We start from the raw sequence: 12360 nt of genomic DNA on the forward strand, positions 1-12360 counted from the left end.
TGACTAATAGAATTTTTTTACATTGCACTTCATCAGTTACAATTCACCTAAACGAATTAGAAATACCATAGACTTCACTATCAGTTGACGGGAAACATGGGCGCTGGACCGCTCCATAGGGGGCCTATTTTCAAAAACTTAAAATCCAAATGTTTTCAAAACCAAAGCCACTAGCAACCTAAAACCAAAACAGGCACCTCCCTTGGGGATATATGGCTAGATTTTAAAGACTGTATCATAGCATGCCCATATTTGGCCATATTTGTATGCTCCCCTATGGCTTTGAATGACCACAATCGGTATCTGTTGACTGCCTAATCAGAAACTGGCTCTATGACTCACTGTTTGTACCAGCCGGGACCAGCTCTCAAGGTCTCAACTTAAGATGTTTTTCTGATAGAAAATCCCCAGGTTATGCTACAACCACTAGCAAAAAAGTGTGGAATCACCAGTCTTTGACGAGCACTCATTCAGATATTTTATCATGTAGAACAAACTCAGATAAAAAGCTTGAAAAAATAATGAATCAGTTCAAAAGTGCAACTCTTTAGCATTCAGAAACACTAAAAAATGAATAAAAAACATTGTGATGGTCAGTAAATGTTACTTTTATAGAGCAAGTGCAGGGAAATCTATATGGAATCATCCATTCTGAGGGGAAAAAAATGGAATCATGAGAAACAAACAAAGAAATAACAATCAAAACACATCTGTAGTATATAGTAGCACCACCTCTGGCTATTATGACAGCTTGCAGTCTCTGAGGCATGGACTTGATGAGTATTCTTCATCAATTTGGCGCCAACTCTCTTTGATTGCAGGTACTAGACCATCCTTGCAGGTCGGAGCAGGTCATCACCTTGGCCAATGAAATTCTTGACTCTTGACACCTTGTCCAATGCAGACTCTTGACAAGTTGATGATGCTGGAACTTTGGTTTGGTGCTGTTCCAGTGAGATTTACAAAGATGACTGCCTGAAGAAAACATCAAAATTTCCACAGTCCTTGATGATATGGGGCATCGGGGAGATGGCTGTGGTTAAATCTTCAATAAATGCACAAGTTTACATTGAAATTTTAGACAGCTTTATTATCCCTTTAATTGAAAATATGTCATTTTCCAAGATGACTATGCATCATGCCACAGAGCTAAAACTGTTAAAGCATTCCTTGGAGAAAGACTCATCCAGTCAATGTCATGGCCTGCAAATAGCCCAGATCTCAACCTTATTGAAAACCTGTGGTGGAAATTAGGGCTGTCAAAATTATCGCGTTAACGGGCGGTAATTAATATTTAAAAATTGATCGCATTAAAATATTTGACGCATTTAACGCACATGCCCCGCTCAAACAGATTAGAATGACAGCACAGTGTCATGTCAACTTGTTACTTGTGTTTTTTGGTGTTTTCTCGCCCTCTGCTGGCGCTTGGGTGCGACTGATTTTATGGGTTTCAGCACCATGAGCATTGTGTACTTATTGACATCAACAATGGCGAGGTACTCGTTTATTTTTTTGATTGAAAATTTTACAAATTTTATTAAAACGAAAATATTAAGAGGGGTTTTAATATAAAATTTCTATAACTTGTACTAACATTTATCTTTTAAGAACTACAAGTCTTTATATCCATGGATCACTTTAACAGAATGTTAATAATGTTCATGCCATCTTGTTGATTTATTGTTATAATAAACAAATACAGTACTTATGTACCATATGGTGAATGTATATATCCGTCTTGTGTCTTATCTTTCAATTCCAACAATAATCTACAGAAAAATATGGCATATTTTATAGATGGTTTGAATTGCGATTAATTACGATTAATTACCGTAATTTCCCGAATATAAGGCGCACCCGTGTATAATGCGCACCCCAAATTTACTTGTAAAATCTAGGGGAAATTATTGTACCCGTTTATAACGCGCACCCTAATTTTAGCACCAATAAATAGAAGAATACAAGAAAACAGAGCTCGTGTACAGATACAGAAATGTCAATTTACTGACTGGTGAAACACAGCACAAGCATAGCATATTGGTAGTTCAAAACATAACCATAAACTGACAATATTTACTGTAATAATATGATTTGACAACTTCTCCAACTGACCAGAATCTAGGAGAAAACAAAACAGATGTAACTTTTTTTTAAAGGCTGCTGTATAACTTGCTCTTTTCATCATGATGAATAAATGTTTCTTCCATGGATAGGTACGGTAAAATGAAAGTGAACGTAAGTCGGAAATCCGAGAGCGCTCATTGCTGTTGACACGACAGTAACAATAGGAACTATTGTTATTTGGGTTTGGGTTTCCCGAGGGACAGATATAGTTGACGGACACACACAGGAAGTCTGTGTTGTTACGTTTGTTATGGTCCGAGCTGCGGAGCTGCAATAAACGTTGACTCAAATGAGTTCAAGAAACTAAATTCTGTGCTTTATGAAGAGTGAAAAAAGCAGAATTTAACACAGACAAAATCATTCGGCCGATCAGAGTGAAGTATTACAGAAACAAAATGGTGACGTCACGTACCGTAATGGTCGGCAACGGATCGCTACATACGTTTCTTCAACACAACGTGGCCGTGTCCAAAAAAAAAAAAAAAAAAATCGGTTTATATAATATATATATATATATATATATATATATTTCTGTCTCCATCCAAGTACCCGTTTTTAATACGCACCATGATTTTACAAGTTGATTTTGGGGAAAAGAACTGTGCGTTATATTCAGGAAATTACGGTAATTTTTAAGCTGTAATTAACTAAAAATTTTAATCATTTGACAGCCCTAGAGGAAATTGAAAAAAAAAAAAGGTCCACAGCAAGGCTCTGACCTGCAAAGATGATCTGCCAACTGCAATCAAAGAGAGTTGGCACCAAATTGATGAAAAATACTCATCAAGTCCATGCCTCAGAGACTGCAAGCTATCATAAAATCCAGAGGTGGTGCTACTAAATACTAGAGGTGTTTTTTGTTTGTTATTTCTTTGTTTGTTTCTCATGATTCCATATCTTTGTCTTCAGAATAGAGTGATTCCATATATATTTCCCTGCACTTGCTCTATAAAAGTAACATTTACTGACCACCACAATGTTATTTATTTTCGCTATATTGTCACTATTTTGTCGCATGTTTAGCCAACTTTGGGTTTGAGTCCCTTCAAATAAACGTTCATTGAAACACTGAGGAAAAAAACCACAACAATAAGTAATTAAATGGGAATGGTGCACTTGGACCAGCAGTGTGAATCCAGCCTTATCGGATCATTTTTGGGGATAAGCCCCTGCAGCTCCAGAACAACACCTGATATGTTCAATATGTATAAGTGTACTTTCATTGGTGTCAAACGGGAAAGGGTTTCATGACGATGCCGTCGCGGACATCCATCCATTTTTTTTTTTTTAAAAACTCCTCCATCCGGATCCCTCCAGTGAAATAAATGCTCCATTTTTCTAAAGTGCAACCCACCACTCAAGACAATGTGCCCTGTACTGTGGTGAGTCATCACAAATAGGAAACCAAAAAAGAGGAGTGGAAAGAAAATGCCATTTTTTGCCTCGTCAAGACAAAAAAAAAGTTTGCTTCGATGGCTTCCGGATGATTCCTGGGAAGTGAAAGAAGAGAAATGCGGAGAAAAAAAGGTTGAATAATTATTGCTCCAGAGTAAAGTGTGTTGCGTTTATCGTCAATCCCCCTCCCGAGTCTGTGTGGTTCCAAAAAGATTGTCCTTTTTCCAGTCCGTTCTTTACACGAGCTCGGCGGCCAATTCCCGCCAGTCCGCAAACACTGAAAACACATTCATAAGACACCAAAAATATACATTATGATACTGTCAAAAGGTACAATAATTACACCGAAAAGAAACAACACCCAGTATGTTTTTGTCAACTCGTCCGTTGCGTCCACTTTGTATTCCGTCCTTGCGATCCAAATGTGTGTGTCGTGTGCGTGCGTGCTTTTAGGGCGCTTTGGGTCCGAGCGGAGGGTCCGTGGTCGATCGTCACCTCCCATCCGGTGATAGACGATGGTTGGTGGCGTTTCTAGAAGAACCACCGGAATGCTTCGCCGTTAGAGACCGGCGTCCTCTGTAGGGAGACACAAGGTTTGTGTGTTATTGACATATTCAAGCAACTCAGAGGAATATTTGTTGATGAGCATTATTTTGCTCTAGGGTTCTAGTAACATCTGGTGTTTACTCATATGCAGATAGTGATGCTGGACTGAAAATCAGGCTGAATTTGCGCATTCAAGGAAACGTTTCACTGCTATTAATTAATGGCAGTCAAAGAGTTAAGCTTGTCTAAAAAAATTGTGGGAAGATTTATATTACTTGATATTAAGTTTTTCATGTGCAAATTTTAATTACAATTTTCCCTGTGGGACAATATTTTGTGGCCCCCATTTGACAGTCACTTGTAGTATTAAGCCCCTTTCACACACTCCAAATATTGCGGGATTTAACCGTGCAGCAGTTGTATGTGAAAACAATTTCCCAGGTCGACTAACACTACAAATTTTAATGCAAACTTGTGCATTTACTGAAGATTTAACCACAGCCATCTCCCCAGTGCCTTTGCCTGACATGCAGCCCCATATCATCAAGGACTCAGGGAATTTTTATGTCTTCTTCAGGCAGTCATCTTTGTAAATCTCACTGGAACAGCACCAAACAAAAGTTCCAGCATCATCACCTTGTCCAATGCAGATTCTTGACTCTTGACACCTTGTCCAATAAAGATTCTTGACTCTTGACGTGGTGATGATGCTGGAACTTTTGTTTGGTGCTGTTCCAGTGAGATTTACAAAGATGACTGCCTGAAGAAGACATCAAAATTCCCTCAGTCCTTGATGATATGGGACTGCAATCGTGCCAGCAGCCCTCCCCGCAAAAAAAGCGCCAGTGGGCAACACGGGACAGGTCTATGAAAGTTTCCAACGTCATTCTCGGGACATCTCCACATGCGTGAATGACGCGAGTAAATCCCGCATCACCTTACACGGGAATTGTGTGTGAAAAGGGCTCTAGTGTTGACTGCATGTATTTTACGCAGTAGTGGATGAAGTACTCACTTTTTTGTACTTAGGTAAAAGTACAGATAAAGCTGCAAAAAATTACTTAAGTACAAGTATCCAAGAAAGAATTTACTCAAGTACAAGAGTACTTGCTTTAAAATTGACTTTACAAGTAAAACGTAAAAGTATTTTCCCCCGATGCAAAAATGTAATATAGGTATATATAGTGCCCTCCATAATTATTGGCACCCCTGAAAAAATGTGTTTTTTAGCTTCTAATATATTTTTTTTAATTCAAATAATATGGGACCCTAATGGAAAAAAAAGAGAAAAATCCAACCTTCAATACAAGTGCATTCATTCAGTGGGGAAAAAATCCCACATGAAGAAAAAATTATTTGACATCAAATAATGTGTGTCACAATTATTAGCACCCTTGGCGCTAATACTTTGTACAACCCCCTTTTGCCAACAAAACAAGGTCTGGGGACTGAGATGGCCATGGGAAGAACTTGATTTTGTGTCTGGTGAACCATTTCTGTGTAGATTCGGCCATATGTTTAGGGTCATTGTCTTGCTGAAAGACCCAGTGACGACCCATCTTGAGCTTTCGGGCAGAGGGCAACAGATTTTGATTTAAAATGTCCTGGTATTTCAAAGCATTCATGATGCCATGCACCCTAACAAGGTTCCCAGGGCCTTTGGAAGCGAAACAGCCCCACAGCATCACTGACCCACCGCCATACTTCACAGTGGGTATGAGGTGCTTTTCATAATGCGCATCTTTCGTGGCACGCCAGACCCACTTAGAGTGTTTGTTGCCAAAAAGCTCAATCTTGGTCTCACACAAAAATACACACGGTCCCAGGCTTCAACTGGGACCGTGTGCTTTGGTCAGATGAGACCAAGATTGAAGACCGTGTGTATTTTTGTGTGAGACCAAGATTGAGCTTTTTGGAACCAAACACTCTTAGTGGGTCTGGCGTGCCGCGAAAGATGCACATGCTGAAAAGCACCTCATACCCACTGTGAAGTATGGGGGTGGGTCAGTGATGCTGTGGGGCTGTTTCGCTTCCAAAGGCCCTGGGAACTAGAGATGTCCTGATCCGATATCTGGATCAGATCGGACGCCGATATGGGCAAAAAAATGCGTATCGGTATCGGATCGGCCGACACGGAAAAATTCTGATCCAGACTTCCGATCGAGTTTTTTCTCAAAGTCCGGTCCGGGTTTTCCAGTGCACCGACTTACATAATCCATTCCAGTTTTTGCTTTGGTTTCCCTAAAATCCGGTCCGCATTTTACGGACAGCTTCAACACACTATATTACCGTCTCCCAAATGACTGAGAGACTATCGGTAAAAATGTCAGCTGTGTGGGATTATTTCACTTTAAAGGACGATAAAGACGAAGAGGCAGAGTGCAACATATGCCACAATAAAGTCAAGCGTGGTGGTAAAGCTGTAAGAAGTGTTAATACAACCAAACTAATCAAGCATTTAGCGAAATACCACCACAAACAATACAAGGAGTATGAGGAGTATATGAGGAGTATAAGGAGAAAACCAAAGACAGAAAGAAAGGTCATACGCAACGAATACTAGCAGAAACTTTTGCTATGCGTGACAAACTGGCACTTGACAGTCCCAGAGCCCAGGGAAGAGTCATTGCCGAAGGAATCATTCTGGATGACGAGCCATTATCTCTCGTGAGTAAAGTGGGATTTAGACGCATCAGGCAGACTTTTTTCACAAAATATATATTCATATATTTATACTAAAACAATGTATGTATGTATGTATGTACTTTTCCAGCGTTATTTCGCTGTGTAAATGCATTTGTAATGATAAAAATATGTAGAGTATTTAAACATTGAGAAAACTTGCATTTTTTTTCTGCCAACTCGAGGAGATTAAAATAAATGTCAAATCCACTATCCACCTGTTAGAACACACATGCAAATATAAAATATATAAATATTTATTGAATATCCATCTTACAGTCTTGTTTAACTGGGAGAATTTGTTACAAAAGACAGGCTATAATTTGTTATCTTTATGCATTTATGCACTGGCGTCACCAAACGTGATCACACAAAACGTAACCACGCATCGCTCCTGAGTCCTCACAAATAAAGCATAAAATTTTGTTTTTTTTCGGGCTCGTGCCTACAAATAAAACATAAAATTTTGGTTTTTTTGGGGCTGGGCAAGCAAATCAAAGGGAGTGTGTACTAGTTAATAGTTTGAGGTTGTTTTTGTGTTTTGCTTTTTTAAGACAGTTTACAATATTATTAGCATGTTTTACTATCTGAATATGTCATTTCTGTTTGTTATTTATAATGTTTTGTGTTTATCATTTAATAAACAGGTCAGTTTCTTGTTACCAACCATTATGTGTTATTCCAACTAACCTAATTCAGCTGGCAAGTTGTTATCAAGACTACTAAAACCCTTTTCAACATGAGTCTGACAACTAAGTAAGGAGGCTAATTAACTTTAAACTTTAATACATGCTCAGAGAGGCGGGTATCGGCCAGTATCAGTATCGGATCGAAAGTGCAAAACAATATCGGTATCGGATCGGAAGTGCAAAAACCTGGATCGGGACATCCCTACTGGGAACCTTGTTAGGGTGCATGGCATCATGAATGCTTTGAAATACCAGGACATTTTAAATCAAAATCTGTTGCCCTCTGCCCGAAAGCTGAAGATGGGTCGTCACTGGGTCTTTCAGCAAGACAATGACCCCAAACATATGGCCAAATCTACACAGAAATGGTTCACCAGACACAAAATCAAGCTCCTCCCATGGCCATCTCACTCCCCAGACCTTGTTTTGTTGGCAAAACGGGGTTGTACAAAGTATTAACACCAGGGGTGCTTATAATTGTGACACACATTATTTGATGTCAAGTAATTATTTCTTTATGTGGGATTTTTTCCCCACTGAATCAATGCACTTGTATTGAAGGTTGGATTTTTCATTTTTTTCCATTATGGTCCCATATTACTTGAATAAAAAAAATTATTAGAAGCTAAAAATCTTAACCAGTGGTGTCAATCATTATGGAGGGCACTGTATTTCCATTGAAAAAAACTGCTTTTCTTTCAAAAAGCAGGACATTTCTAAGTGACCCCAAACTTTTAAACGGTAGTTTATATGATTTGACTTTTACCCAGTAATAATAAAAAAAAAAAAAAGGCCATTAGCACCACGGCTAACACATTCGTCTAAATTGGTTAAACTTTCCCCCACAACGTCGCTTTAAAAGGCTCCTCAGTAAACAGGAAGTCCTGACGACAAGTCGGTGATGAATAAAAGCACTTAGTAAAAAATGTCAAAAACCCAGGGGGCCACTTTAGGCGTCGGCGAGCACCAAAGCAAGCAAAGCGTTTCATCAGAGATCCAGCCAAGGTGATTACATCCACGCCCCTCCTGCACCCCCAAATAATCACCACGCCGCATGAAATATTCCATTCCAATTCCCAGGAAGCAACAATGAGGCATTTAATTAGTGCGCGCTGCAGCCGCAGTGAGGGGGAACAGTGCATCATTTCAATTTGAGCCGGCGCCAACAGAAAGCTCCACGGCAGAGTGGCAGCCTCTCCTTTCCCAAACTCATTTAGAAGTCAGAGACATAAAATAGCGAAGCCTCCCACCAATCCCCATGACCAATTAGCGCTCTTTTTATTTTTTCTGCCCCCCTCGCTCCGTTTTTTTTTTTTTACCCTGCTGTTGAGTGGGAGGAAATGGTGCATAATCACAACTAAAATCACTTTAGCCTGAGTGGAGGGCAATTTTGCATTTTAATGCCCGGCGGCTTCTTAAAGGCATACTGATGAGGGCGTGTTACTCCACGTAAAAAAACAACACGATGTGGACACGAGGTTTCCTTTAGCATGCTGGCCTGTCAATCCAACTCTGTTTTGGTGGCACCCGTAAAGACTTATTTGACTTATCGCCAAAAGAGAAGCACTTAGCCTGTTTTTGCGCTAAGGCAAATAACTCTCGGGTGTTTTAACACCAGGGTGCCGTCATTGCCAATTTCAAAAGTCATGGACAGACTGAGGAAAAAAAAAATCACGCGTTTGAAGGCTGAGGAACATTTTGTATCACGCTGACGCCGAGATGCATGGACAGCACTTGCCGTGCTTACTGAATGATTAAGAATAGAAATGATAAAAGCTACGTGGCAGAAAATTCTGGTTTGGTAAGGTCATGGCCAGTGTTGTCAGTAACGTGTGACTTGCGTTACTGTAGTCCGATTACTTAGTAACGAGTAATCTAACGCGTTCATACAGTGGGGCAAATAAGTATTTAGTCAACCACTAATTGTGCAAGTTCTCCCACTTGAAAATATTAGAGAGGCCTGTAATTGTCAACATGGGTAAACCTCAACCATGAGTGACAGAATGTGGAAAAAAAACTGAAAATCACATTATTTGATTTTTTTTTAAAGAATTTATTTGCAAATCGCGGTGGAAAATAAGTATTTGGTCTATACCAAAAGTTCATCTCATGTACCCTTTGTTGGCAATAACGGGGGCCAAACGTTTTCTGTAACTCTTCAGAAGCGTTTCACACACTGTTGCTGGTATTTTGGCCCATTCCTCCATTCAGATCTCCTCTAGAGCAGTGATGTTTTGGGGCTGTTGTTGGGCAACATGGACTTTCAACTCCCTCCTCACCCTGTGGCGTCAAAATGATAACAAGAACGGGGAGCAAAAATCCCAGAACCACACGGGGGGACCTAGTGAATGACTTACAGAGAGCTGGGACCACAGTAACAAAGGCTACTATCAGTAACACAATGCCCGTGAGGGACTCAAATCCTGCACTGCCAGACGTGTCCCCCTGCTGAAGAAAGTACACGTCCAGGCCCGTCTGCGGTTCACTAGAGAGCATTTGGATGATCCAGAAGAGGGCTGGGAGAATGTGTTATGGTCAGATGTAACCAAAATAGAACTTTTTGGTAAAAACACAGATTCTCTTGTTTGGAGGAAAAAGAATACTGAATTGCACCATACCCACTGTGAAGCATGGAGGTGGAAACATCATGCTTTGGGGCTGTTTTTCTGCAAAGGGACCAGGACGACTGATCCGTCTAAAGGAAATAATGAATGGGGCCATGTATCGAGAGATTTTGAGTGAAAATCTGCTTCCATTAGCAAGGGCATTGAAGATGAGATGTGGCTGGGTCTTTCAGCATGACACTGATCCCAAACACACAGCCTGGGCAACAAATTAGTGGCTTCGTAAGAAGCATTTCAAGGTCCTGGAGTGGCCTAGCCAGTCTCCAGATCTCAACCCCATAGAAAATCTGTGGAGGGAGTTGAAAGTCTGTGTTGCCCAACGACAGCCCCAAAACATCACTGCTCTAGAGGAGATCTGCATGGAGGAATGGGCCAAAATACCAGCAACAGTGTGTGAAAAGCTTGTAAAGAGTTACAGAAAACGTTTGGCCTCCGTTATTGCCAACAAAGGGTACATAACAAAGTATTGAGATGAACTTTTGGTATTGACCAAATACTTATTTTCCACCATGATTTACATATAAATTCTTTAAAAACCAAACAATGTGATTTTCTGGGTTTTTTTTCCCACATTCTGTCTCTCATGGTTGAGGTTTACCCATGTTGACAATTACAGGCCTCTCTAATATTTTCAAGTGGGAGAACTTGCACAATTAGTGGTTGACTAAATTCTTATTTGCCCCACTGTATTTACAAACCAGTAATCTGAGTAGTTTCCTCAACTCATTTGCTCCCAAAAACGTATAAATACGTTCTATTTTTAATTGTTTCAGTGTCCCAAAGACGTATTTATACGTCTTTTACGTTTTTTTTTTTCACAAAACACATCTCCAGGTTCTGATGCAACTTCGCTCCAAAGCAAAACGCTGAAAATCCATTTTAAATCAATAAAACTGGCCACTGGAGGGCAGTAGCGCATTTGGTAAGAACTCATATCGGACCATGAAAGGAAGTGAATGAAGAGAAATAGTCAGGAAACGGAAGTTGGAAGAAGTAAGAAGCGTGAAAAAAATGTGGAGAACGATGTCAAACACAAGGCACATGCCCCACACAAGTTCCCTAAATGAATTCTGTTATGAGGTAATGGTCACTACACAGGTCCCCAACAGAATTCACCCACACTGGACGCCAGGCATAACCCGATTTAACGGAACGGTTGGGTTGCACGGCCGGGGCAACAGCTGCAGCCATAATGGCATCATCTCTCAGTTCAATAGTTTAGTTATGTGTAAATAAATTGTTACTTTGCTATTAAAAGCACTATTTGTCTTGTTGTTTATGTTATTTTGTAGACGGAAAACATTATTCAGATGTTTGGGATGTCACAAAAGCAAAAAATAGCTATGTTAAAGTCAAAGTTATGTTTGAAATGTATGCTTTTAAAAAAAGCTCAATCTGTTTTTTCATCAGAAATTGGAAAATTGCTCAAACTAAGCTATTTTCTAATGCTGATTTCTAAAGAAAGGAAAACGATTTGAACTAACTTTTTTCCTGCTGAAAGAAGAGAGTCTAATCTTTCTTTAGGTGGGTTCCATGTTTATATAGCAATAGAACAGAATTTTTTGTGGGCCTTGCAAAAAACAGCCTAAATCCAGTAAAACGGCCGGGAGCGAAGGGGGTTGCTCCGGTGAAAATGGCTGGGAGCGAATGAGCCAATGTCTGTGCGTTACTATTTTGTTATTGCCTCATAATGTATCAAGAACTAAAAATATTGTAGTCATGTACGAAGAGCATTTTGAATAGAAAACATTAGAAAGGTTCTCGCTAAGTGTTCATTTCCATGGAAACCGCCGATCGCTCTTCCTGTTTTGGTCTCGACTCACAAGTGCTAATTGTTTTGGGACTGACGTGTGCCAGCGCGGAGGCACATTCGAGCCAAGTGCAGCCACTTGTTGACATGTACGAGGGAATGTTGATCTGTGTGCGTCCATGAATGAACGTATTTTTCCTTCATTCAGGAGGGTTCCAGTGATAGGTTAAAGTCAGTACATGCGCGGCCGTTTCATAGCTTTGCCATTGCAACGGCGGGTAGTTGTCGCTCCAAGTTGGCAAGCCTTGTTTACAACATATTCGTGTTGCACATTTATGCCATAAGGTGACACGTTCGTTTAGCATCTTTGGAATGTGTTGTAAGTCTGATTGAGTGTAAAGTGCTTGGTTGCTGCCACGATTGTGGCCAAATTGACCGCATGTGTGTATGGCGTACGGCCATACGCAGAGTTTAAGGGGGCCAGGACCCCCCGGTGGCCGAAAAGTGTCACTGCATGTAATTGACTTTCCTCTATATGATTTTAAAA

At 40.2% G+C, this 12360-nt stretch overlaps 1 protein-coding gene across 2 annotated transcripts in view; it reads right to left on the minus strand.

Annotated features, from left to right (window-relative positions):
• Window positions 1–814: 814 nt before the first annotated feature.
• cxxc4 (CXXC finger 4) overlaps window positions 815–12360 on the minus strand; it is a 104349-nt gene continuing 92803 nt past the window's right edge. For both annotated transcript variants that reach the window (XM_057843654.1, XM_057843653.1), the window contains exon 3: window positions 815–4098. In XM_057843654.1, the coding sequence (XP_057699637.1) occupies window positions 4054–4098 (45 nt within the window). In that variant the 3' untranslated portion in view covers window positions 815–4053. The remainder of the gene's footprint in view (window positions 4099–12360) is intronic.

This window comes from Corythoichthys intestinalis, chromosome 8 (genome assembly GCF_030265065.1).
Source record: "Corythoichthys intestinalis isolate RoL2023-P3 chromosome 8, ASM3026506v1, whole genome shotgun sequence".
NCBI classification, from domain to species: Eukaryota; Metazoa; Chordata; class Actinopteri; order Syngnathiformes; family Syngnathidae; genus Corythoichthys; species Corythoichthys intestinalis.